This window comes from Manis pentadactyla, chromosome 3 (assembly GCF_030020395.1).
Source record: "Manis pentadactyla isolate mManPen7 chromosome 3, mManPen7.hap1, whole genome shotgun sequence".
NCBI lineage: Eukaryota > Metazoa > Chordata > Mammalia > Pholidota > Manidae > Manis > Manis pentadactyla.
In genome coordinates, this window is record NC_080021.1 from 21,855,368 (window position 1) to 21,883,073 (window position 27,706).

At 34.4% G+C, this 27,706-nt stretch overlaps 1 protein-coding gene and 1 pseudogene across 1 annotated transcript in view; one reads left to right on the plus strand and one right to left on the minus strand.

Moving 5' to 3' along the window:
- Positions 1–4,322: 4,322 nt before the first annotated feature.
- Positions 4,323–5,836, minus strand: LOC118919298 (prostaglandin E synthase 3-like; annotated as a pseudogene).
- An 8,660-nt stretch (positions 5,837–14,496) lies between these two features.
- LOC118907542 (serine/threonine-protein kinase TAO1-like) overlaps positions 14,497–27,706 on the plus strand; it is a 74,149-nt gene continuing 60,939 nt past the window's right edge. Inside the window, exons 1-6 of the mRNA XM_057499325.1 lie at positions 14,497–14,631; positions 19,966–20,037; positions 22,574–22,675; positions 23,943–23,988; positions 24,551–24,647; positions 26,162–26,275. Of these exons, the coding sequence (XP_057355308.1) occupies positions 14,497–14,631; positions 19,966–20,037; positions 22,574–22,675; positions 23,943–23,988; positions 24,551–24,647; positions 26,162–26,275 (566 nt within the window). The remainder of the gene's footprint in view (positions 14,632–19,965; positions 20,038–22,573; positions 22,676–23,942; positions 23,989–24,550; positions 24,648–26,161; positions 26,276–27,706) is intronic.

Sequence of the window (27,706 nt, forward strand, 5' to 3'; positions counted from 1 at the left end):
CATTCTCTTTTCCTTATTCTCCCTACCCTTTCCTCCTGTGCTCTTATTAGATAAAAGTTAGGCTTCTTTCTAATCCCATTTTTGTAACCTCTCTTTCATATTATCTATCTGTTTACCTTCTGTGTTGATAATTTCTTTGGATCTACCTTCTATTTTCCCCAATTCTCTCTTCCAAGCTATTAATCTGAAATTTAATCCAGCCATTGATTTCCTAATATAAATAGCTCCAGTTTATATTTCCAGAAGTTCTATTTGATTCCTTTTCAAATTTACCTGTTCTTTCTTCAGTTTCTTATTCTTTTACCTTTTACTAAAGTCCTTTTGTAGTTCTTTAATCATTCTAAAAGCACTTATTCTGTAACTTTTGTATAACAATTCTGTCTGTGCTTCCTGCCATTTGTTGTGTCTGCTGATTCTCCTGATGGAAAAAATTTTCCTCAACTGCTTTGTAATTTTTCATTGGAAGTTTTCCTTCATAAAGGATTTCTCCATAAAAATGCCATATGTCACAGTTGAGAGTACATCCCTCAGAAGAAAAATTTGGCCTCCTGAAAAATGCCCAAACCATTTTTTATGTTAATTTGTCACCATGGAATTCTGAAACCATGCAGATAGTAAACAGTATGATCACTTATCCAAGGGAAAAGATGCCAATGGTTTAATTTATCAGAAGAACTTTGTTCCCACTTAGAGTCCAGGCTGATAGAGAAGGTTCCTTGTTATCTCACTGTGGCAGGGGGCCATTTATGTCCAGTCTATCCTTTCACTAAAATGGTAGCCCTTGAAGGGTCAGACTTAATACAATGGTCTCATCTATAATCCTTTGTCTCATGTGGGCTGACACCACCCTAGGCTAGTATGACTGTCCACCATCCATTCTAGGACTTCCACAGTTCCACAGTACCAACTCACCTGTTCATAGGTCTCTTGGTACCCTGTGTCTTCCATTACTTATTGATGAATTATGCATTCAAAAGGATGTTGTCTATATATATTTTTTTTTTTTTGAGAGGGCATCTCTCATATTTATTGATCAAATGGTTGTTAACAACAATAAAATTCTGTATAGAGGACTCAATGCACAGTCATTAATCAACCCCAAGCCTATATCTCAACAGTCTCCAATCTTCTGAAGCATAACAAACAAGTTCTTACATGGTGAACAAGGTCTTACATAGTGAATAAGTTCTTACATGGTGAACAGTGCAAGGGCAGTCATATCACAGAAACTTTAGGTTTTGATCATGCATCATGAACTATAAACAATCAAGTCAGATATGATTATTTGATTTTTATACTTGATTTATATGTGAATCCCACATTTCTCCCTTATTATTATTATTATTATTATTTTTAATAAAATGATGAAGTGGTAGGTAGATGCAAGATAAAGGTAGAAAACATAATTTAGTGCTGTAAGAGGGCAAATGTAGATGATCAGGTCTGTGCCTATAGACTATTAATACAAGCTAGACAAGGGCAACAAAGGATGTTGTCTATATTTTAACTGGCATTTTGAAGTATTTTTTTTTTTTAGGAGAGTTTTGGGTTATCTATTCTATTGTATTTCCAGAGATAGAAGTATGTTTATTATTTTTAAATATTTCCCATAGTAAAATGTAGGTTCTCCTCATTCTGGCACAAACAATTGTAAAAATCACTGCATTGCAACTAGTGTTACAACTGGCGAAGGAGAAATGTAATTTTCCTATTGATAACCCTTTGTTTCCCAAAGTGCTTCTGTTGAACTAAAAGTTTAAGCACAGAGAACACGTTTTTATTTAAGTCTTCTGATCATATTAATTAGTGAATATTTTCAAAGTTCTTTTTGAGATGAAACCATTATTCATCAGCAAACCCAATTTTTTTATTATAATGATGACTCCTTTTAAAGATGCTAATTGGCCCACCTGCCATGAAAGAACGATGTCACCTTTGCATTAATGACTGAAACAACATACCTAGGGATCCTATTTATGAATTCGTAAGTGAAATCTTCATAGGCAAGAAATATATGCTTTTACTGTTACAACAGGAACGCAAATTCATGGCCATGAAACTGAATGTTTTGGCAATGCACCGCCTGAAAATGGAATGTTGCTTGTGTGGGAGCTGCAAGAGAAAATCCATTGTTTCTGTATATGTGAGAAATATTTCCATATTTCTCAGCAGAATAGACTTTACTGGCATAGTCTATTCTCGACATCTGTCTTGCAAATATTGTTTTATGCTATTTCTATTCTGTTCCTAAAGGGAAGGAAAATTATTAAGTGGTATTTTCACCATTTAAATGAAAATAACAGTAATAAGTAATTATCAGTGACAAGAAGGTTTCTCTCAGGTTCTTTTCTAACACGCAAATAGTGTATATTATATTCTCTATAATGTTATCCAAATATTTCTTGGCAGCTTTTTCAAAAGTATATTTTTATCCATGCTGTATTTCAGGGGATATCAAATGTTTAATATGGCATTTAAATTGACTTGATTTTTTTCCCAAGGGCTAAAATTATTTTTTATAAATCTTCCCTACTGATTCAAAACTATTTGGAAGGCAGCATTAATAGCCCTCTCATCTGAGAAAAGTGAGAGGGCTATAAAAATCTTGCATGGAAAGCAAAGTACACTACAGCTCTCATAAACCTTAAATCTAAAAATAAACCTTTTCATGACATTTGTTTGAAAAAAGAGTTGTTCTCAGAGAATATTCTAGAAATTAATTTAATCCAAATGTCTCCTTAAAAAGAAATTAGTTTTGCAGTCTTTGTTCCATAATAAAACAATCTAGTATATGAACAATGCACTAGTTGTCAAGGAGGCATTTGGAGATAATGGGTTAACTCTTTCATGGGCCCAGGTGCCTTTGAATGGACTAAAGCACTCATTTATTAAAGCGATACCCCAGGGTCAGAAGAGCTAAGGGAAGGTGCTTAAATTATTCTCAGCAACCAGATTCTACCACAGGATAGTCTATCTGATTCATTATATAAAATGAATCCAACAGGAATTTCAAAAATCTGATGATATACATAATGTTGAGAATTTGGTGTCTTTTTTCTTAATTTAATAAATTGGGTTGTTGGTTTATGGATTTTATACTATATAAGCTTTGCTGTGTCTAAATAAAAAATTTCAAATAACTAGACAAAGAAACTCTTTACCACCAAAGAAGTTAATTAGATACATTTCAGGGGGCTGCAGGTATGTGTATAATTTAAGATTTGGATGCTTAACTTTATGTATTGTACTAGGTGGTGGGTACATTAAAGGTGAATATAACACTGTCTGTGCTGTCAATAGTCCCAAGTCCAGAAGGGAAGCAGACTCATAAATCTGTATTTATAAAATAATGTAGTAAGTAAAATGACAGTATACGCTTCAACGTGCCTTGATGGCAGAAAGGAAGGAGTGATTAATTCCACTTGGAAAGCTTAGAGAGGACTTCCTTAGGAGGTATTTGTATGAAGATTGAAAGCTAAGGAGGAATTGTCTAGGTAGATAAGGGGAACAAAAGTCATCCCAGCAGATGTATGAAATATGACAGCAGATTAGGAGAACTGTAAAAAGTAAGTGCAACTGGATCACGACGTATACCCAAGAAAATAGTGGAATTGGGGTTCCAGAGACATATACAAATATATATTTATACTTGAATATTTCAGCTATTTTATAAAGGTACCCAAGGGTCAGATTATGTCAAGAATGGCGTATTTTGTAACAAATTACAAATTGAGTGCCTTAAAACAACACACATTTATTATCTCACAGTTTGCATGGGTCAGGATTCTAGACATGGCTTAGCTGAGTCCTGCATTCAAGGTATCACAAGGATACAGTTAAGATGTCTATTGTCTGTATTTTTCACCTGGAGGCTTATCTGGGGCAAAATTCCCTTCCAAGCTCATTCAGGTTATTGATAGAGCTAATTTATATGTGGTTGTATGAGTAAAGTTCCCAGCTCTTTGCTAGCTTGTTAGCTAGAGGCTGCTCTCACATACTAGAGGCTTCCCACAGTTCCTTATCATGTGGCTTTCTCCCTAGGCAGTTCTCAGTACAGCAGTTTGCTTTTTCAAGGTCAGTAGGAAAGTATCTCTCCAGTTTGGTAAGACAGAATCTTATATAATGTAGCCTAATCAAAGAAGTGATATCCCATCCCCATTACCATATTCTATTGGTTATAAGGAAGCCACTAGTTTTTCCTTCAATCAAAGGGAGGGAATTATACAAGAATGTAACTCATTCAGAGGTCACCATAAGATAAGCCTGCCTCACAGGGCTTGGAGGGATCTTTCAGCAGAATCAAATAGAAACTGAGTAAACTGTTTTTTTTTTTTTTAGTCTTCCAACAGTTTATTAAAAAGAATGTAGACATTAAAAAAAATCCTCCCTGTCATGAACATAAATTGAGGTTTTCAGCCCTGGGACAGCTGAATCAAAAAAAGAAAAAAATCCAATAGTGTATTAACATTTTTTTCACTCATTTGCCATACTGACAGTGTAAATACAAATTAAGTCTAAATGTAGACTCTCAAGCAACAATGTACAGCTTTTCTTCATCCTCCATGCTAAGAGATGTAAAAGTTTAAGGGTCAAACAATACCAAATGCACAGGCTTCAAAAAACCATCTAAGTTAGGATATTCACTAGTTTTAGCTAAGATGTACCTGAAACACTGACAAGTTATCACTTGTGTAGTTATGTGAAGTAAATTTTTTGAAAAATAAAACCTTAGTGGAATAATCCTGAGGGATATAGCAGAGGAACAACAGGTTACCAGTTTAAGTGATCTGTTTTCAGTCACTTTGAGCCCATGTTCCAAGATCTAAAATTTAATTATCTTTTCTTAATCTGGGCACTTTCTATCATGTCAGTATCTATATTATGAAGTAAAGGAGACTGAGGTGAAATGTTTTTAATCACAACTGCTGTTATCAATTGCCTGGACCTCAATAGCATCATAGAAGTCTGGGAAATGTTCATGTGAAAGGTTACTTACTGCCTTAGCTGACTTAAAATTGCCCCATACAATGGTACATATCGACCCTTAGTGAAGCCGTTAAAATAAAAAACAGGTTGAAAAATCGGTTAAAGGAGGCAAATACAACATCTGCCTTTAGAGCTATCAACTTGGGAATTCTCTCAATTACGAAATCCTGCAGAAGTTATTTTTCTTTCTCAAAATTCGTTGACAACATTCCTTACTCCAGGTCTGGCATTTTTTCATCGTCACTGTCTTGTGAATTGTCATCTGCTCCATCTACTTCTGGTAAATCTACATCTCGTCACCACCCATGTTGTTCATCATCTCAGAGACACTGTCAAAATTAGACATATCTTCATCTGAATCATCTTCCCAGTCTTTCCGATTAAGCTTTGCCCGTTCTTTTGTTAACCTTGGCCACGACTGGCCAGATTCTCCTTTTCGTAAACAACATAAAATTGATCTGTCAGTTCTTTTATGCTTAAAATCATTTGGATCAATACAGTGAAAAAGATCGACTTCATTTAAATGTTTAAAATGATCACTTCCTCCAAGACAACTGAATGTAAGTTTGGATTTTTCCAAAATTTACATTAACATCCTTACTGTCTTCAACACAAAGTTCAATGAAGACATAGTGCCTTCGATCATACCACTTTGCAGAAGCAGGCTGCATCGCAAACCGGGCAGGGGGACGGGGGAATGCGTGGGCAGGCCTCTCCGGCGGCGACAACTACGGAGCAGTCCACTCTTCTCCGGTGACGACTGCGGAGCTTTCTCCGCGGTCACGGCCTCTTCTCGCTTCCCTCAGGCGACGGAGACAGCGACGGCGCACTCGACCTGAGTTCCCACAATGCACCGTGCCGAGAGCAGCTCCTCAGGCCGGGGAGAAGTGTAAGAAAAGCGGCGCGAGGACAAGAGGACGAGCGTGCGGGCGTGCGGGCGTGTAGGCGAGCAGCGCGGAGCTGAGTAAACTGTTTTGATGATCATTTTCAATTCCTAATTTTCCTACGACTTGTGCTACAAAAATGGAGGTTAATTCCTTTGGAAAAATAACTGGCCCTAATATAAAACAACATGACACATAGAAATAACAAACATTCTCAAATCAAAATAATAAAGAGAAAATGAAGACTTGATGAACTAATAATGCTCCAAATAGGTCATAAAAATTCAGACACTAGAAATGAAATAATATAAATTCTGTATTTGATAAAACAAACTTAATATCTAAAAGAAAGCACAAATGATAGTGCCGCATGAGATTCCATCATTCCAACCCTTCCTTCCATGGTTCACAATTGAGTAACAGGAGCTGAGAGCTATCCAACATTGTGGAAACTATTTGGCTTCTGGGAATGATCACAACTAAGTGAGGTATGAAATAAAGCAAGAGAAATGGCAATCCAAATGCAGAATGTAATAACACGGAGTGAATTTTTTACTAAAACTAGAGAAGAGAAACTTAAAAATTCCATTATTTATGCAACAAATTGACACTCCCACATGCCATGCACTGTAAAAGGCACTGGGGACATAATGACAATCATGGGAGACTCAGTTCATGTCCTCAAAGAATTCTTGAGCTTTATCAGGTCAAGTGCAGGTATAAAGTGAGCTCCTCTAGATTTGCCCTGCTAAAATGTGTACATAATCTGATTCTCTCCTGGATGATGGAGGCTTAGGCTGTACTTCCCATGGCTGCTCAGAACCAGATCTGCTTGCCCCTTAGACTTTGTCCCTGCCCCTGGGTTAAGCCTGTGGTGGCTAAAGCTAATTTCCAAAATATAAGGGACATTTGTGTGGAGCAAAATCCAGGTACCTACCCAAAAATGTTCTCTAGAGCTTGACTACATTTACAGAGAAAATAAAGTGTAGAGAATTCTGGAACTCTTAGAGATTCAAATAAACTCAAATTTCCTCTCTATACAAGTCCCATTTTTAGTGTTTTTTGGATTATGTTGTTTTGGTTTCTTTTCATTTGTTTCTTCTGCAAATTTTTAGACAACTGGGAGTTTGGAAAGAGGTGGAAAATCACTATATAATAGCCTTTTCGTGCCTTTTTTTCAATAACCTAATGCAAAGTATCTAGTTTGGTGTTGAACCATCCAGTAGAAAATATAATGTCTACCACCTTATTCCTGTCAATACTCTGGGCACTGGTGTAAACTTAAAGAGGACACCATGAAGCAGAAGGAGGGCCAGGGGGCCAGTTGCCGAAAAACCTGCATTGTAGCGTTGCATTCATTATATGAGCAGGGAAGGATAGTTCTTAAACTCAGAGATTTGATTCTATGAGAATATGAAATTATATCAGGGTACTGAGGGGAGGCTTAGCATATGCAAACTTCCCAGAGACTGATAGAAAAATCTAGATCTCCAATTCAGTTACTTACATTGGGACGTACAAAGTCAGTTCCTAAGAATAAATTCCAGCATATGAGTCTTTGGATTGCTTGTTTATTTTAAATTTGCGGGGCTAAATGACATTTTACACAGTTTTGAGCCAAGTATTTTTCCCAGCATAATTGAGATGAAATTGACATATAACACTGTACGTTTAAGGTGTGCAACATGACAATTTGATATATGTCTATATTGTGAAATGATTACCTCAGTAAGGTTACTTAACACATCCATCGCCTCACGGAGTTACCTTTTTGTTTATTTGTGGTGAGAACTTCCCTTAGCAACTTTCAAGATGCAACACAGTATTGTTAAGTATAGCAGCATTCTATACACTGGATCTCCAAAACTTACTCATCTCATAACTGGAAGTTTGTACCCTTTTACACTTTCACCCATTCCCTCCCCTCCCTGACCCCTGACAACCATCAATCTACTCTCTGTTTCTATGAATTCATTTTTTTAGATTCCACATTTGAGAGAGTTTATACAGTATTTGACTTTCTCTGACTTGTTTCACTTAGCACAATGCCCTCAGGTTTCATCCATGAGGTCACAAATGGCAGCATTTCCTTTTTATGGCTGAATAATATTCCACTGTATTGATGTATTTATGCATCTCACATTTTCTTTACTATTTTATTTATCAACACTGAGTTAGTTTCCATATCTTGACTATGTAAATGATCCTTCAGAAACATGGGAGTATGGCTATCTCTCAAAGATGGGTATTTCATTTCCTTCAGCTATAATCCCAGAAGTGAGATTGCTGGATCATATGGTAGTTCTATTTTTAACTTTTTGAGGAATATTTTTAACTATTTTGTTACTGATTTTAAGTTTATTACCTTCTTATCAGAAAACATTTTGTGTGAATTGAAATTTTTCACTTGTTAAGATTAGCTTTATGACCCGGTATATGATCTCACAGTGTATGTCATAATGCACACTTGGGAAGAATGTACATTCTGTGGCCAGGCTGCACACTGGAATGTCACTAGGACCTGTTGGTTGGTAGCGTTGGTCTGTGGTGGTGGTGTTCTAGTTACAGACTTTTCTCTTTTCAGTTGTATCAATTTTTCCTTCGTGTAATTTGAAGCTCTTTTGTCAGGTGAGTATACATTTAGAATTTGATGAATGAAATCATAACATTATGCAATGTCCCTCTTTACTCCTTGTAATTTTCCTAGCTCTGAAGGTCTGAATATTTTGTCTGGTATTAATATAGCCTTTAGCTTTCTTTTGTTTATATTTTACATTTCCCTTAATGAAGGTCAGATTCTCTTAGCTTTCCATCATCTAAGTCTCTCTCTCTCTCTCTCCCTCTCTACTATTTTTGCATTCGTTCCACAAAACTTTTGCTTAGATAAAGGATTCTCTTCTGGGTTGGCAGTTCTTTTCTTTCCTCACTTTAAAGATACTATTGAACATTCTGTGGCCTCCATTGTATTTTATGAGAATTCTGTGATCATTCAAATTTTAGTTTATCTTTCTTTTTAGCATTATGACATTTAGGCTTATCAGGCCTGTTTGTTACTCATTTTGAGTTTACACCTTATTAGGCCTAAACTCTTTGAATTTGCTCTGTTTGGGGCTTCCTGAGCATATTGAATATCTAAATTTACATTTTTGTCAAAGCTGAGATCTTTTCTACTCTTAGTAAGAATTCTTTTATCTAAAAAATAAGATTTTCTTTTCTTTTATAGAACACCTATAATGTGAAATTTAGACAGTTTGACACTGTCCCACAAGTTTCTAAGGATGCATTCATTCTTTCCAAAATTTTTTCCTGTCTTTTCTTCAGTGGAGATAATTTCTACTACTCTGTTATCTTCATTATCTTCACGTTTACAGACCCTTCTATCATCTCTGTTCACTGGTTGAGCCCATGTAATTTCTTTTGTAATTTTTGGTAATTATATTTTTCAGTTCCAAATTTCTCGATGTGGATCTTTTTTTATAGTGTTTCTTTTTTGCCTAAGAACTTTAGTCTTTCCAATTTTTTAAGAGTGTTAAGCATTACCATATTTAATATGGCTATAATAGCTGCTTTAAAGTCTATGTGATAATTCCATCATGAGGCATCTCAAAATAGGCATCTGTCCCTTCTTTTCCTTGACAATTTGTCACATTCTCCATTGGTGCGGGTATGTGTGTGTTGCTTGTTTTAGCATGTACAGTAAATTTTGGATTTTGTTCTGGCCATTTTGAATATGATCGTGTCATTTCTGAGTCATGTTTGTATAGGTGCATTCAGACCATTTACATTTAGGGTGATTATGGATAGGTATGTACTTATTGCCATTGCAGGCTTTAGATTTGTGGTGATCCAATGTTCAAGGGTAACATCCTCACTATCTAAGAGTCTAATTTAACTCACTTAGTTACCTATTACAAACACAAGCTAAAGGTTCTTTTTTTTTTTAATATCTTCTTTTTTTCCTCCTCCATTCTTTATATATTGGGTATCATATTCTGTACTCTTTCTCTATACATTTTTATTGCCTCTGGTGACAGCTATTTAACCCTAGGAACACTTCCATCTATAGGAGTCCCTCCAGAATACACTGTAGAGATGGTTTGTGGGAGGTAAATTCTCTCAGCTTTTGCTTATCTGGAAATTGTTTAATCCCTCCTTCAAATTTAAATGATAACCTTGCCAGGTAGAGTATTCTTGGTTCGAGGCCCTTCTGCTTCATTGCATTAAATATATCATGCCACTCCCTTCTGGTCTGTAAGGTTTCTGCTGGGAAGGCTGATGACAGCCTGATGGGCTTTCCTTTGTGTGTGATCTGTTTACTCTCTCTGGCTGCTTTTAATAGTCTATCCTTATCCTTGATCTTTGCCATTTTAATTAGTACACGTTTTGGTGTGGTCTTCCTTGGGCCCTTGTGTTCAGAGATCTGTGCAATCTGCGCACCTCCACAGCCTGAGAGACTATCTCCTTCCTGAGATTGGGGAAGTTTTCAGAAATTACCTCCTCAAAGACACACTTTGACTTTTTCACTCTCTTCTTCCTCTGGTACCACTCTAATATGAATGTTGTTCTGTTTGGATGGGTCACACAATTCTCTCAATATTCTTCCATTCCTAGAGACCCTTCTTTCCTGTTGCTCTTTCAGGATTAGTCGTGTTAATTATATTTTCATACTATATGTGGTTTTGGGAGGAGGCCTCTGTCTCACCTCTCACGCTGCCATCTGCAAACCAATCCTGTCAGTAGTGTGGCTTCTTTACACTGATGTTGTACTCACTGAGGGCAGCGGTCAACTCCTCCATGGTTAAGTGTACTCCCTTCATTTTGTGGTGCCGCAGAGCATCGTGGGCAATATCTGAGATGAATTTATGGGCAGCTAGGGAGATGAGCTGAATTCCATGTGTGTTCAAGGCCTTTCTCTCTATTATTTGAAACCAAATAAATAGAACAAATAAAACCAAAGCCAGCATGGTTCAGGCAGTATCCAGTCATTACATCTGGGAATAGAGATGTGGAATCCTCCAGCTGCAATCAGGAAGTCCACTAGAGGTGTGCTGAACACCGTCGGCCTCACTGCTCCATGGGCAGTGTTGAGCAGCGGGTAAACCCCGTTAGGCACGGCCCCCTCTGAGGATGCCACACTGCCCAGCGACAGCTTACCCGCTCAGCTCAGCCAGCTCTCCAGCCTGCGCCACAGTGCGTGCCATGCACCCTGCTGGGCCTCCAGCCCCAGACACATGTACTGTCACTGTGCCTTGTTCTTTTTGTCAGCAGTGCACTGAGGGCCATCTGCAGGGGCTGAGACAGTGGAGGCCGGTGCCTCCTTGAGGTCTGAGCTGCTACAGTTTGTCATCTGGTTGGAAGAGGCAGCTCTCTATTCTTGAGTGAGTTTTGGTATTTTATAAGTACCACTACCAAGTAATTTGCCTATTTCAGCTATTTTGTCAAATTTATGAGTTTAGAGCTGTTTATTGTATTTCCTTATCCTTTTAATGTCTTTAGGAATATAGTGATATGCCCTCTTTTGGGTAATTTGCTCTTGTTTTCTTTGGTTAGCTTGGCAGAGTTCTTTCTTTTTTATTGACTTTTTTTTCCCTGCAAAGAACTAGCTTTTGATTTTACTGATTTTGTTGTCTAGTTTCATTGATTTCCATTCTGTTCTTTAGTATTTCCTTCTATATTTAGCTTTGGTGTTATTTGCTTTTCACTTTCTATATTTTTAAGATGGGAGCTTAGATTATTCATTGGAGTTTTCTTTCTACTATGATCAAGTGCCTTAATTTCTGTGTAAGAATCCTATAAACTTCATGTTATATTTCTATTTCCACACAATTCTTATTATTTTCTCTTTGCCCTTGAAATGTCTTTATTGACCCATGGGTTACCTTGAGGTGTATTTAATTTCCAGACTTGAGGCCCTGTTTTTTTTAAAACTGTTTTGTTACTGATTTTAAGTTTATTACCCTCTTATCAGAAAACATTTTGTATGAATTGAAATTTTTTCACTTGTTAAGTTTAGTTTTATGACCCGGTATATGATCTCACAGTGTATGTCATAATGCACCCTTGAGAAGAATGTGCATTCTGTGGCCAGGCTGCATACTGGAATGTCACTAGGACCTGTTGGTTGGTAGTGTTGGTCTGTGGTGGTGGTGTTCTAGTTACAGACTTTTCTCTTTTCAGTTGTATCAATTTTTGCTTTGTGTAATTTGAAGCTCTTTTGTCAGGTGAGTATACATTTAGAATTTGATGAATGGAATCATAACATTATGTAATGTCCCTCTTTACTTCTTGTAATTTTCCTAGCTCTGAAGCTCTGAATATTTTGTCTGCTATTAATATAGCCTTTAGCTTTCTTTTGTTTACATTTTACATTTCCCTTAATGGACATCAGATTCTCTTACGTTTCCATCATCTAAGTCTCTCTCTCTCTCTCTCTCTCTCTTTCTCTCTCTCTCTATCTCTTTCTCTCTCTCTATTATTTTTGCATTCATTCCACAAAACTTTTGCTTAGATAAAGGATTCTCTTCTGGGTTGGCACTTCTTTGCTTTCCTCACTTTAAAGATATTATTGAACATTCTGTGTCCTCCATTTTATTTTATGAGAATTCTTTGATCATTCAAATTTTCACTTATCTTTGCTTTTTAGCATTATGACATGTTTAGGCCTTAACAGACCTAAGTGTTTGTTATTGTTTTGAAGTTTTCACCTTATTGGGCCTAAACTCTTTGAATTTGCTCTGTTTGAGGCTTGCTGAGCATCTTCAATCTCTAAATTTATGTTTTTGTCAAATCTGGGATCTTTTCTGCTTTTAGTAAGAATTCTTTTTCTAAAGAAATAAAATTTTCTTTTCCTTTATATAACACCCTAATGTGAAATTTAGACAATATGATACTGTTCCACAAGTTTCTAAGGGTGTATTCATTTTTGCAGTGTTTTTTCTCTCTTTTCATAATTTTTACAAAATGTTATGTAAAGCCATGCTTGTAATAACAGTACTATAATTTGATAATTCAAAGTTCTTAAATAAGGTCTTAGGTACATAGAAGGCTTTTTGTTTTTGCAGGTGTGTAAGTTGAATAGGAAAACAATATAGAATTTAGTTCGATCTCCTCATTTTAGGAGTGATAAGTTAAATGACTTTCCTGTGGTCACGTATTCTTGGAAGAATTGTAATTGAAGCATTGTTCCAGGGAACTAACTTCCAGAGCAGAGTGATTGGTAAAAGTGAAGAATATGGTGTGGCCTTGAAAATGTTAGAAAAGGAATACAAACCAGTAATTTGAATTTTAGTGCAATGTAGTATTAATTTAGGGAAGAGCAAAAGATATGTAAATGTGTTTTATGTAGTTAGAAATTTAATAACAAGCATTATAATTTGTTCAGTTGACTTCACTAAAAATGAGACAAGCTTAAGAAATTCTCTGTCATTTAAAAAAATTTTGAAATTAATAAAATTAGAAACATTCAAAAAAATTTTTAAATATGATTTGGGCATGGAAAAAACTGGCTAGAGCTTTATTTTCCCTTATGAGTTTAAGGAAATAAATTTTTGGAGTTTTTAATTTTAATTGGTATATTTGAGGAAATCATGATAACTAACATTTAATGTACTGCTTACTGTTCCTGAGTACTAGTCTACACTTAACATTTATTAACTCACTTAACCCTCACAGCTACTCCAGGAGGTAGGTTATTTCTTTCATTTTATAGACTAGGAAAATGAGGCTACCCAAGTTCATCGTTGGTAAATAATTGTTGTAAGGTTTCCTATCTAGGCAGTGTCATTCTAGAACCAGTTTCTGAAGCCTCTCATTTATAGCAGCCGTTTTTGAAATTTGGTAATCTGATATAAAAGAACTGATACCAGAACCACCAGGGAATTCTGTAGTGTATCTACTTACATAATGAAGCAGATTTGATAAGGCCATATTTTAATATGAATCAGGTTATGGAGGAAACAGTTATCTATTTATCTTAAATTCATTATTTTCTCCCTTTGCATTTTTCTTAGGAATGTCTGTGTTAGAGTTGATTAAACACTGCCATGTGGTATCTGAAAGGAAAAGAAATCTTACTGAAATAAGTCTATTATCTATTTTCTTGCATTTGAAGGTCATTAATAAATGGGAATCTTCCTGTTGTTAGAAACATATTATGGGTACATTTTGAGTTGTTGGGCATGTTTTTAATGGTCTTCCTACTGTATTATCTCTTTTGCTGATGAGCTTATTGCATCAGAGTTAGATAAATCTTTGAGTACTGATACAGAAAGCCTTCCAGTACATACAGATTTATCTAATTTTTAGAAGTGTATGTATAGTATGTACTTACATACTATGTATAGAGGGAATCTTTTTTTTAAAGCAGCTCAGGTGATTGTGATGATGAGCTAGGTTTAAGAGCCCTGCACTGGTAGGCAACACTTTTTCAGTGAAATTCCACATCTAAGATAATTTTATATATGCAGTCAGAAAATGATATACTAATTATTCTTAGCAACTTTTGCTTTTCCTTTTTTCTTTTCTTATTTCTCTACAATTGTTTATGCTAACGTGGCTCCATTCATATTGATTTACCAAGGATTGGGAGAGCATTATAAAACTAGAATCAGACAGCTGATTGCCCAACATGATGTCATCAACTATCCAAGCACAGAGCCTGAAGGACCCTGAGATTGCAGAACTCTTCTCCAAAGAAGATCCAGAGAAGTGCTTCACAGATCTCAGAAAAGTTGGCGGGGGAGGCTTTGGAGCAGTGTTCTTTGTAAGTGTTAAAGGCTTAATGTCAGTGACCACCATTTATTTAATATCCAGTCCTGGCAGAGTAAAATTCAGTAATACAAAAAGACATAGGCAATAGTCTATTTTATAGTCACTTGCATTAGGTGTATATAAAAAGAGATCATTTTATTTATTGAACTTCTTAGATCATTGAAAAAAATGGGAAAGATATTCGGCTTTAATTTCCACATTGTTTACACTACTTTAGCAGTTTTATGACTTACATTGTTATTGAATCAAATATTGCAAAAAACACTGACTTACGTAAAGTCCCATACACACATTTCATTATTATTCATTCATTATTTCTTCCTATTAAGATTGCTTTTTTTTTTCTCAGCAACAAGTTTTGTATAGATGTTTAATGTTTTGGTAGTATTACAGATTTAGTTTTTTCATTTTAATGGGTACCTTAAGAATAAAAGAGAAAATGTGTTCCAAATTCTTAACAATTTGAAGTTTTTGCTTATTTCCCATTTGTAAATTAGAGGTAAAAATAAGGTAGTAGAAACTCCCTCTACAATTTTCTGACCCAAAGACGGCTGCTGTTAACATTTAGATAAACATCCTTGCAGAATCTTTTTGTCTACACATGCTTTATGTGTGTGTGTGATGTAGGTTATGTTTGTTTGATTTCTGGATTGGACACAGTATAAGGGAAGAGGCACTCAGAAAACAGGTATTTCATAAACAACCTTTTTTCTGTGTTACAGTTTTGTCTAAATGTAAGCTTCTCCCATTGTTCTCCTTAATACTACTGTGGAGAAATATAGAATAAAAAAGGAAAAAAATATACAGACTCTTAGAAATGGGCCCAATAAGAGAACCCTGTTGAAAAAATCCCTGTCATTTAGCCATTCAATGTGTGTCGGTAGTATTTTTTAGTTGACTTATTTTATTAAAGTGTAACTTATATACAGTAAATGCAGATATGTTAAATGTACAGTTTGATGAAATTAGACAAGTTATATGCCATACAACCAACAATTCAAGATACAGAATGGTGATAGTTGTGGGGAATAGAAAGAAGTAGAAAGAGGATAGAATGATAACTTGTTTTACCTCTTTTGATAATAAATATTTAGTATATTTAAAAGTTAAAGTTAAGTCATTATGTATGGGGAGAGTCAATAATAGGCAAGCAGGAACAATGAATCCAACTGTATTTGGGCTATAACCACATTGGAGTAAAAACCAAAACTAATACAAGTAACTTCCATACACAGTATTTTAAGTGTATACACTCTGTCTGGTTGGGAAGAGGAAACTGCAAACAAATCTTGAACTTTTCTCCGTAAACTTGTTTCATATTGGTATGGGTGTGACAGTTCTGAAACTGTGTGTTAAAATATTGAGCAGTGAATAATTTTGATGTCATTTTGGACTCAGATCCTAACTGAAAAGAATGATAGAAATAGGAAATTGGCAAATGTAAGGAAGAAATACGTGGGACTGGATAGGTATTGGGTAGGAATTTGTGGCATTAACATGAACTAATTACATGACATATGCATTTCCCAGCTCTCTCTTCTGTAAGATCCTAGTTGCATTGATATCCTAGTAGCAAGCAGCACACTGAGCACTCAGATCTTGGATTCCTCACTACATGGATCAAGAGCTCTTGCAGTAATGGTTCATTCTACTGTGGGGACAAGGATCATAAAAGATAAGCTTTAGAATAACTTGAACCAGAAATTTAAAAAATGCTTTTAAAATGAAAAATAGGACCTTTCAAGAGGATGCTAGAACCAGCTTGAAGATGCTCCCACTGGCCCCATCTGGAACAATTTCAGCATCAATATAGACATCTATTTATTATAACCCATTGAATAAAATAGGAATTCCTAATTTCCATGACAGATATAGGATGGATAGGTAGTTAGAAAGGGAGGGCTTTTCTTTATAATAGAATGCTGACTGATAAATGTGAAAGGAATGGTAGAGTTGGGAAAAACCAGCATTTTGAAATCATCATTGCAAAGATTGTTTGGGGCTAGAATCTTCAGTGGTTGCTAAACCTAGGGGGAAAGTTTGATGAGCAGAATATTTATATAGTTTAAAAGTATCTCTCCACAGATTGCTTGTTAGATGCAAAGTAGGAAACAGTGGTTATAACTATATACATTGGAAAGAAACAGTCAAACACCTTGAGTGGGTGATGAAAATTTGTAACCAGTGATGAACAGACATTGTATGCGTCCAGATATGATACCCTGAAAAGGACACACTATTACTCATGTAGTATTTCAGCCAGAGATATGTAACCAGAATCTAATCTTGAAGAAGCTTCAGACAAACACAAATTTAGTAAGGTAAGTACTGCTGTGTAGTCTCAAAAAATGCCAGTGTCATAAAAGACAAGGAAGAGTTGAGGAAATTGTTCCAGATTAGAGGAGATGAAGAAGACATGGTAAGTAAGCACAACTCGTAATCCTGAAGGGACAGAGAAACATGACTGTGGACATTAAATATTTTTCTGTTGGTTTTTGTGTGTGTGTGTGTGATAGGCAAAAGTAATCTCATCTTAATCTGATTTAATTTTAATGTAATCATCATTACTAATGAGTTTGGATTTTAATAAATTAGAATCACTTTAACTTACTATTGTAAAGTAATACTAGAGCTGCAGATTTTGCAATAATAATAGAGTTTACCCTATAATCTTCACCCAGATCCTTTAAAGTTTACAAGTTTCATAACCACAGAATCTTTATCAAAACTAAGAAATCAACATTGATACACTGATACTATGAACTAAACAACACACTTTATTCAGATTTTCCCAGTCTTTGTGCTCTTTTCTGTTCTGGAATCTACTCCAGGTGACCACACTGCATTTAGTATACCCACTTTTGAACTTTATCTTGTGTTAATTAGAAATGCAGGTCTTTAGCAGAGCAATGAAATTGGACCCTTACCTCATACCATATGTGAACATTAAAATTATAAAACTCTTAGGGTAAAACTGCATGACCCTGGTTTTGTCAAAGGATTCTTAGAAATGACAACAAAAGCATGAACAAAAGAACAGCATAGATATTGGATTTGATCAAAATGTAAAACTTCTATGCTTCAAAACTGAAAAGGCAACAATAGAATAGGAGAAATTATTTGTAAATCATATGTCTGCTAAGGGACTTGTGTCTAGAATATATAAATAACTCTTACAACTCAATAAAAAAAAGGCAACCCAAATTTTTAAACGGGCAAAGGATCTGAATTGACATTTCTCCAAAGATGTACAAATGGCCAGAAAGCACATAAAAAGATGCTCAACATTCACTGGTCTCAAATCTTGAAAACATTATACTAAGTGAAAGAAACCAGTCACAAAAGAACATATATTATATGGTTCCAAAGTGTACAGAATGGGCACATCTCCAGAGACACAGAAAGGAGATTAGCTGTTCCTTAGGGCTGAAGGGGTGAGGAATAGGGATAGCAGAGTGATAGCTAAAGATAGGAGAGTGATAGGTAAAGGGTGTGGGGTTTCCTTTTTCTTTTTTTTAATGGGGAAAAAATTTGAGGTAAGGTACACATAATATAAAATTTACCATTTTAACCATTTTTAAATGAAACAATTTGGAGTTTCTTTTTAAGGTAATGAAAGTTCTAAAATTGTAGTTATCGGTAAATTGCATATATCTGTCATATCGATCAGTATTGCCATACATCTGTCAGTGTACTAAAAGCTATAGAATTACACACATTCAAATGGGTGAAATGTGTGCTATGTAAATTATATCTCATTAAAACTGTTAGAAAAGAATATAGCTGCTTAGACCTATTGACTAAAATCAAGGGGCTCACAAGTTGATGAGTAGAGAACATTCTGGAAAAATAAATTCATATTCAAGATCTTATGCAGATAGATCCACTTCACCCACTATGTTAAGTGATGCACGTTTTCCTTAACCAGTCTGCTAGTAATTGAAATTGGAAGGTCATTAGTTGTTCCAAGGACCCACTTAAAATAATATAAATATATATATTTTAAGGAACTCTATTTAGGTATAATTTACATACCTGCTTGTCTAATTTTTTAACAGCTTTTTTTAGATTTAAGTTACATACTCTCAGTTCACCAATTCTGTGTGCATTTCATAGATTTTTAGTAAGTTAGATTTTTGTAGCCATCACCATAATCTAATTTTAAAACATTTTATCTTTGGGAATTCATTAAAGACTGAATTGAAGATGAATTCTTCCACAGATGACTAGAGATGATGAACCCTTCTTACTGAACTCATATGAAATGTTCTGCAGCTATCCTCTTGTGCCTACTTTATATATCATCTTTTTTTCTTAAAACTCATAATGAGAATTTGGCTCTTACTTTCTGAAGGGTCAACTTTCATGTTTCTGTTATGCTTTTATTTTTTTATCAAAATTCCACAGCAGTGGTAAATAGTAATGGTGACAGCATTTTAGCTGTCTTGTCTTAATTCTAGTTAATAGTTGTTTACAATAGACATGATTTATCATGTGGAGCAATTACCTTTCCCGTGTGGGTTTTCTAAGAGTTTGGTCTTCCCTGCATTAAATACATGTAGAGTTGGGCTCTTTCTGCATTTTCAGCATTTATTAAGCATTTATATGTATAAGTATATATTTTTCCCCTTTGATTGGTAAAAAAATATGGCAAATTATGAAATGTTTTCCTGTATCAAAAGTTTGCATTTCTGTGGTAATATATTTTATCCAAATGAAATATTCTTTTAATGCCCTATAATATTTGGTTTTAAAATTTTATTTAGAGTTCCCTTGCCTACATTTATAAGTCAGATTGGTACCTAACTTTCTATTTTGTGCTGCTTGTGATGGTTTAGTTGTTGGGTTAGACTGCCTCCTTACAATTAATGGGATAGCTTTCCTTTCCTCCCCTTTTATCCTGGGAAGTTCCTCTGGTGAAACTGTTTCACTCACAACTATTTTAAAGATGATTAGTATTCTTTTCAATCTTCCACCACTGTTTTACTCAAATTTTCTTCTCTAGATCAATTTTAGTAGTTCTTTCCTAGAGAATTGTCCATTTCATTGAAATTTTGACATTTACAGGCCTACCATAGATTGTACTAGTCATTTTTGTTTGTTTATAGTTCTATTCAAATTTCTATATTTTTTCTCTCAACTAGCTCATTCAAAGATATACATGCATTATTTTTATTTCTAAAGTACCAGCTCCTTGATAATTTGATACGCTTTTTGTTATCTATTTACTTATGTTTTTAATGTTCTTTAAAAGCAGTTTTGGTATCTTTTTGGACATGGTAGTTTATAAATGTTAATTTTTACAGTGGTCTTCTGTCTTTTTTAGGCACGAGATGTGCACACCAATGATGTGGTGGCTATCAAGAGACTACCTTTTAGTGGAAGGAACGCTATGGAGGTAAGTGAAATATATATGTTTGTATTGGCATGTTAAAGAAAGCCATACCATTTTTAATTGGGGATAGGTGGGAATTTTTTCAAAAAATGTTGAAAAATATACAAATACTAAGGTTTATCTCAGTGAATTTCCTTCCACAGACTCAATGTGCCCATTTAACCTGTACCTAGAGCCATAAGCAGCATTCCTGACATCCCAGAAACCTCTCAACTGTGTCCCTTACTTTTAATTTTTTTAGATATGTGCTGCTGACAGGAGTTAAATTTTTAAAATTATTGTTTAGCAGATTATTCTATAATAGAGGGATTATCATGTCTGAGAAAGTAAACTAGAATAAGGTACATTTGGCAGTAAGTATACTGGATATAAATTTTTAATGGTTGAGAAATTATTTAACGGCTGTTTCAAATAATCATCGGCAGCTATATATCAAGTCTGAAAAATAAGGCAGTGGGTAATAATCTGAAAAATAAAATTACTGATACTGTATTGCTTGTACTTTAGTTCATCAGTATTCTGATTAGTTCTTCCTTAATTGCATAAGTTTATAAAATTACTTTCTAAGTCTGTTCTCTTTGTCTTTAATTCTTTAAAAAATTTATTTACTTTTAATTGTGGTAAAGTACACAAAACAAATTTACCATCTTAACCACTTTAAGTGTAAGTTCAGTGGTGTTAAGGACATTCACATTGCTGTGCAACCATCACCACCATTCATCTCCAGAATTCTTTCATTTTGCAAAAGTGATATTCTCCACCCATCAAACAGTAACATCTCATTCCCTCCTCCCCGCAGCCCTTGGAAATCACCTCTCCACTTTCTGTCTCTATCAATTTGACTACTTTAGGTTTCTCATGTAATTGAAATTATGCACCATTTGTCCTTTTGTGACTGGCTTGTTTCACTTAATATAGTGTCCTCAAAGTTCATCTATGTTGTAGTGTGTCAGAATTACCTTTCTTTTTAAAGCTGAATAATATTCCCGTGTGTGTGTGTGTGTAAAAACACCACATTTTGTCCATCTACCATCTGTAAATGGACACTTAGTTGCTTCTACCCCTTGGTTATTGTGAATAATGCTGCTGTGCACATAGGTACACAAGTATTTCTTTGAGTTCCCGCTTTTAAACTTTAGGGTATATGCCCAGAGGTAGAACTGCTAGATCAGTCTTTAAGTTTTAAAGGTTTTGGCTTTCTACATTTCTGTAATCTCTGTTTTGTGGTAAATATTGTTTTTTGTGATAATTATACTTATGGGTATGGTAACACTATTGTGATTGATCACTGTTCCATTATGTCGATACCTAAAAAAACTCTTAATAATTTCTAAAAGCCCTAAAAAACCTCCATTTTTACAAGTTTTTTTTAAAATTTAATTTGCCATTCTACAGTATAATATTAAAACCAGCTTTCATAGCAGACTTGTGTTGGAGTCTGTTTAATTAGTCATGCCTAGAACAAAAAGTTTCACGTAGGGCATTACCTTCTCTCATCTAATATTGTATCTTTCCTGGAAGTTTTTTTTACTTCGAAGAATACAGGTTTTAGCTTGGTTTTGTTTTGAGAGTTTACCTCCCAGAGCACTCAAATTTGAAATGTAAAGCCCATAAAACACTTTCTGAAGTTGGCATTTTACAGCTTACACATTTTACACTGTGAATATCTTGCTCTATTTTCTTGAGGGCTTATGAAATAACATAGGAGATATAGGATCTTAAAATCCAGTGCAAAACATTTTTTAAAGTTCTGTATTCTAGTTCCCCTACCTTTAGATATATGATACAAGTCAGCGGTAAAGCTTGGAAAAACTGAAACAAGAACAAAAAACAGATTCCAAGTTCCCATCCCACATCTACTAAGCCTCTAGAGTCTCTGGGTATGGACCCAAGTACCTGTATTTTCAGAGTTCCCTGATTGCTTCGGACAAGTAACTATATTTAGGATATGGCCTAAGTTTCTGAAGTTGTCATAGAGTAGCTTTTATTGCTGAAGGTTTATCTGTTATTTACTAGTAGGCATCAATGGGAAGGCTCTTCGGGAAATCCTGTAGGAAAATGTTTCCATGCTGCTTGGTTTTTCTGTGAACTTCCCTCTGTTATAACCTAAGTGTTCACTAGTATTTTAGAATATGTGCATTTAGGAATTTAGGTAATTACTTGATTTGAGTTTAAACAGCAGAAAAAACATAACATTTGGTAGACAATATAAGCCATACACAAAACAGCTGAACTTTAAGGTATGTAAATTATACAACAATAAAGCTGCAAAAAAATAAGGGGGAGGTTGAAGTTTTGAAATTTTATGAAAATAAAAATATGTCCTACCTGGAATGAATTTTATGTTATTGAGTTGTAAACTATATGAATGTAATTTCTTTAAAATATATTAGTTTGATATTTAAATATTACAAATGAAGCAAAGTTGTATGTTCTTGTTAACTTTTTAATCTAATAATTACTTTTGTACTTATATAGTTTTCTAAGGAAAGGCAACTGTTCCTAATTCTTTCCTTTTTTCTTTTTTTTCTCCCCACAGAGATGGCAGGGTATTATTAAGGAAGTCAGGTGCCTACGAACTTTAAAACATCCCAACATTGTAGAATACAAAGGCTGCTATTTACGTGAGCACAGAGCATGGGTAGGTATCTGCTCTCCCCTTGCTGTAATTTTAGTAGGTTTAGTTTATAATTAATTCAAAAATGTCCCAAAATAGTTGTGTAAAGCCACGCACAAACACCTTGAAATGTTAGCTCATACTGAGAAAAGAGGAGCAGCTTTTCCTGAGATTCTTAGGCAGTAAGAGATAACAGAACCTTTGCTGGTTGACTCCAGAGATTCAGCTGACCGTCACGTGCACGGGAAAATGTTCTGATGTATGTTAGCGGTATCATTCTTCAAATGCTTTATCAAACATTTGCTGAGAACAATCCTATCAAAGGATGAAAATCAGCCTTTATTTTTGACATAAATGTATTGTAAGCTATTTAACCACAAGGATCTTGGTTGGAATACTGTTGGTGAATCCTGGTGAAATCTGAGCTGATTGTGATTCTTTGGCTGAATAATATTAAAGGTAGAAAATTGGGACATTTTATTGCAGAAAATGGAAATTAATTTTGCTCCGTTGTTGAAACTAAGATAAGGTAGTAATCTTACAACGGTATAGGCATAGTAATTATGTCTTTTCAGAGAAAGGCTAAATTTTCTTTAAACAGGAATGACCTTTTATTTTTAATAAGCTACAGCTGACTATCATTTTAGTATACAGAACTTAGATTTATTTAGATTTGTAATGTTTGGTTTAATTTGATGGTGATGGTACTCCTAAATTTGAGGCTGTGGTAAAAGAAAAAGCAGTGACAGAGAGGGTAGGCTGCCTCTCTGTCTTTCAAGTTTCTCCATCTATAAAACAAGGATGGTAATAGGGCCTACTTCCAAAGGTGGTTATGAGTATTAAATTAGTTAATATATATAAAAGACCTGGCACATAAGAGGTGCTCTGTGTTTGCTTTATAGGAAAGATTTAAACTATAACCTAAACTTTGTGTATATAGTACCAGAGGATGATTTTCTGCTTCCTAACAATACCAGTATTGCTACTATAGGTTAATATTAATGGAATATGTATATTCCTTTATAGCTTTATTAGTAATTATATGAAACACACATCTTCTACAAGCAGTTATATGTTGGCATTATAGAAGATTAATGTAGCATTGGCTTAACTTCATGTATGCATTTAACAAGTTCCAAAATGTATACTTATATTTAAAGGTAATTGATAACTAGAGTTTGTTTCACTTCAAACTATCTTCTTGATCTCCTTGGTGAATTTATTTTATCTCATATGGAATCTTTTTATTTTAATAGTGTATTTTAATGTTTTTATCATTTTCCCCCTGTAGCTTGTAATGGAATATTGTTCAGGATCTGTTGTAGATTTGCTGAAAGGTAAGTTTCCTTTATTTATTAAGAAAAGAAAAGTATTAGTATAATAAAATGAGAATTCATTCACTAAGAGATTTTTTTAAATAATGTTAATGGAAAGTTTTAACTTTCTCATTTTATTGTACTAAATTCTAGAGCCTCAGTGTGGTATGCACTGTCCTCATTAAATACTATGTTTTAGCATAACAGATGAGTTTTCTTTCATTATGATCTAACAGGCATTTTTCTGCATTCTTTATCATTAAACTTGATTTGTTCCTTCTGTTCAGAATGAACATATGTAGGAATATAAAAAGGGAAAGCTTCTCTTTCATTGTTTTTATAATCATGAAATACTTGTTAAATGTTAACTTAGAGGAAAATTAGCTGTGAACTATAATAACTAGGCACAACTGCGCACTTATTAAGTTCAATTGCTTTGTTTTATTATCTTGGAAAGCAAAAAATTCCTTCTTGCTAAATGTTAGTTTTTTTTAATTTGCCCATATATTAGATATGTGTATATATATTTTAAAATAGAAGTGTTCTATAGAATAATTATTTTCAAATAAAATCTTATTTTAAGTTCACAAAAAGCCATTACAAGAAATGGAAATAGCAGCAATTATACACGGTGCTCTTCAGGGATTAGCCTACTTACATTCTCGTGGCATGATCCATAGGTAAGTACTTTAAAAATTACCATATATTAATAAGCAAATTTATCAGACCTAGAATTTATTAATCCTGAAAGCTTTGTTGGTTTTTGCTAAATAAAAGTATTCTGGAGTTTTACAAATTCATATTTTTTTAGGTTATCCATGTCTTAAAATAAATATACTAATTTATTTGATCTCTTTGTTGAGAATAATTTTTATCTTTTTCTACACATGCTGCCGGGCTTTCCAAAGTATGTGCACTTTATAGATTTGTGATAGAAATTTAATTATAGAAAAAGTTTAATTTTTGAAGTGGAAAAGATGATAGGGATTATGTATTCTTACTTGTTTCATTTTACAGATGAATAAACTGATGCCCCAATTTGTGACTCACTTCTCAAAGCTCATGAAGCATGATAGATTAGACTAGAACTAACTTAGATCTTTTGTCCTCCTGGTGACTCATAATTCCAGATTTGTTCCATTGATTCCATGACAGAGACAAGTAAAAGCTACTTAACACTCTATGCTTTTGAGATAATCCTTGATAATGGATAGTAATTTAAAGATTAAACTATCATAAACTACATTTTTAGCATTGGTATTGGTTTTGTCTGTTTTTAGAAGGAAGGTAGCATTTTTAAAATTATCTATGTGAACCAGACAATACATAGTAAACTTGTATAGTAGAGTCATTGCAAATTAATGGGTTATCAGTTTTTTAGATGAGGATAGTAAGGTCCAAGAGAAATCCACATGCATAGTAAATAAGAGAATGAAAGAGTTGGAAGCAGAACCTAAGGTCTTCTCAACTTCAAAGAACCTTCCATTTTTTAAAAAAACAAATGGAAGAAAATAGATTGACTTAATATTATATCCATTATAATACTATATAGTATGAATTGACAAGCGCTTAGAAATTTCTTTCTTTTTGAATTCTATGGTGCCCATTGGGCATACAATGCCATTATAATTTTCTTACTTCACATATACATTGCTGATTTATAAAAGAGCTTAAAAGTAAATTTGGGGTCATTGATATTACCTTACCCATGTGTTTCAGTTTTCATTTCATATTTAGGTAGGAGAACTATGCTAAAATTTGGACTGATATGAGTAATTTTTTAAAAGTTGGGGCATCAGGTTCTTTTTTTTCCATTTTCTTGTTAAGGGTATACTCAGAAATCTTACAGTCATATAAGAATGTTCAGCTAAATTTTTAAAACCATTATTTGTACCAATAAACAGGTACTCAAATATCGAGTATGTGCTATTAATTACCTAATTTTTTTCTTCTGTTTCTGCTGCTATTTTATCTTCTCTTTTAGAAAATTGTTACTATATACTTATAGGAATTCTGTGTATCTCATTTGTTAGTTTGGATCTTAATTCTCATTATCCCAACTGAGAGATTATCCAAGGCCTTAATTATTCTGATTTCTCCTTCCCTATTTTATAAATTTTTATATGATTTTTATCATTTTCAGTATAATCTTACAAAGGAAAGACGAATAATTTTCTATGTTCCTTAAACGCAGAGACATCAAAGCTGGAAATATCCTTCTGACCACACGAGGCCAGGTGAAACTTGCTGACTTTGGATTTGCTTCCATGGCCTCTTCTGCCAAGTCTTTTGTGGGAACGCCATATTGGTAAGCGTAGTCCTATCTGGTATTCATCCTCATAATTGAAATAGGCAGTGTGTGGTTCTACTTTTGTCAGGTGCTTTATGGTTCTCCTGGAAATACAGTGCTGCTTTAGATATTACACTAAGCACTGTAGTTTCAGATACAGATTTGGAGTGCTGCGTTTGTATCTCCTATTGTATTATTTGTCCCCTCTACGTTTCTTTCCTGTTGTCATCCACATCATCTATTGGGGGTAGGAGTGAAAAATTTAAATCTTTATGAAGGGAGAAGATAGAAATGCTAAGTGGAAATTTTCTTTAGATACACACTTACTGTGTGTCAGTATCTTCTGAATAAGAGTACCTGAAGACTGGTAGCTGATTAGGAACTTTTGTTTTCATTTTTATTGTAGAGAATTTCAAGTATACAGGGAAATAGACAAAAATATAACGAAGGCTCACACAGCGGTCAGCTCAGCCTAACAGCACTACCCCAGGGCCTGGCTGCCCTGTGTACTTGACCTTCTTGCCCTCCCTCCCACCTCCAGTTATCTGAAGTGACTTCTAGACATCATCTAATTTTATTCGTAAATAATTCCATATTAATGTCAGCAAGTTTGAAGGGTATAATTTTCCACATCTTCAACTTCCATAGATGTCCTTTCTCTGTATATGTTGAGAAGTGACTTAGGTCTACTGCATCTTCTTTTCCACCTACCTTTCAAATCTCCCAACTCCCAGTTTGTTAAAGAAAGGCTTCTCACCCATCCTGAAGAGTAGAGTGATGCATTGTTCTGAGAATTAAAAGCCTCAAACCATCACCAGAGGGACAATCTGAGAACATGTAACATCTAGAATATATAGCATCAGAAATATTGAAGAGTTAGGACACCAAGAGTTAGGCCTTCTGCCTTCATAGTCACCTCTCTTCAGTTCCTTTTACTCCTTACTTTTTCTTTTCCCCAGTTATCTTTCCACCCATCTTCTTTTCTAGTGAATCACAAATTATCTCATTTACAACTGGGACATTTGTCGTGAGGACACATTAACATGTTATTTACAATGAAAAATGAAATTTCGCATTTCCTGACAGAAAATAATTCTGATTTGAATGGTTGATATGACCGTGCAGACTGGGATTGCTAATTAGGATATTATACAGCAGTGTTTTTAATGAATGAGTGAGGTCCTCAGCTCCAAGTTGTAAATATCTGTAAAGCACATATACAAAATAATGAATATACATATGTGTGCATTATATCCTTTGCAATTATTAAGTTTATAAAATTTAGATACCAACTCAAAAATGTACAAGTGGATACATTCTTTTAATAAATTCATTGGAAGTAAGAAATTAAAAGGTTTGAAGACTACTGTTCTGTATGACCAAAAATTTCTTATGTAGAACCCTTGTTTAGATAGAATCCTCTTCCCCTGTATAAAAAAGGGGTTCTTT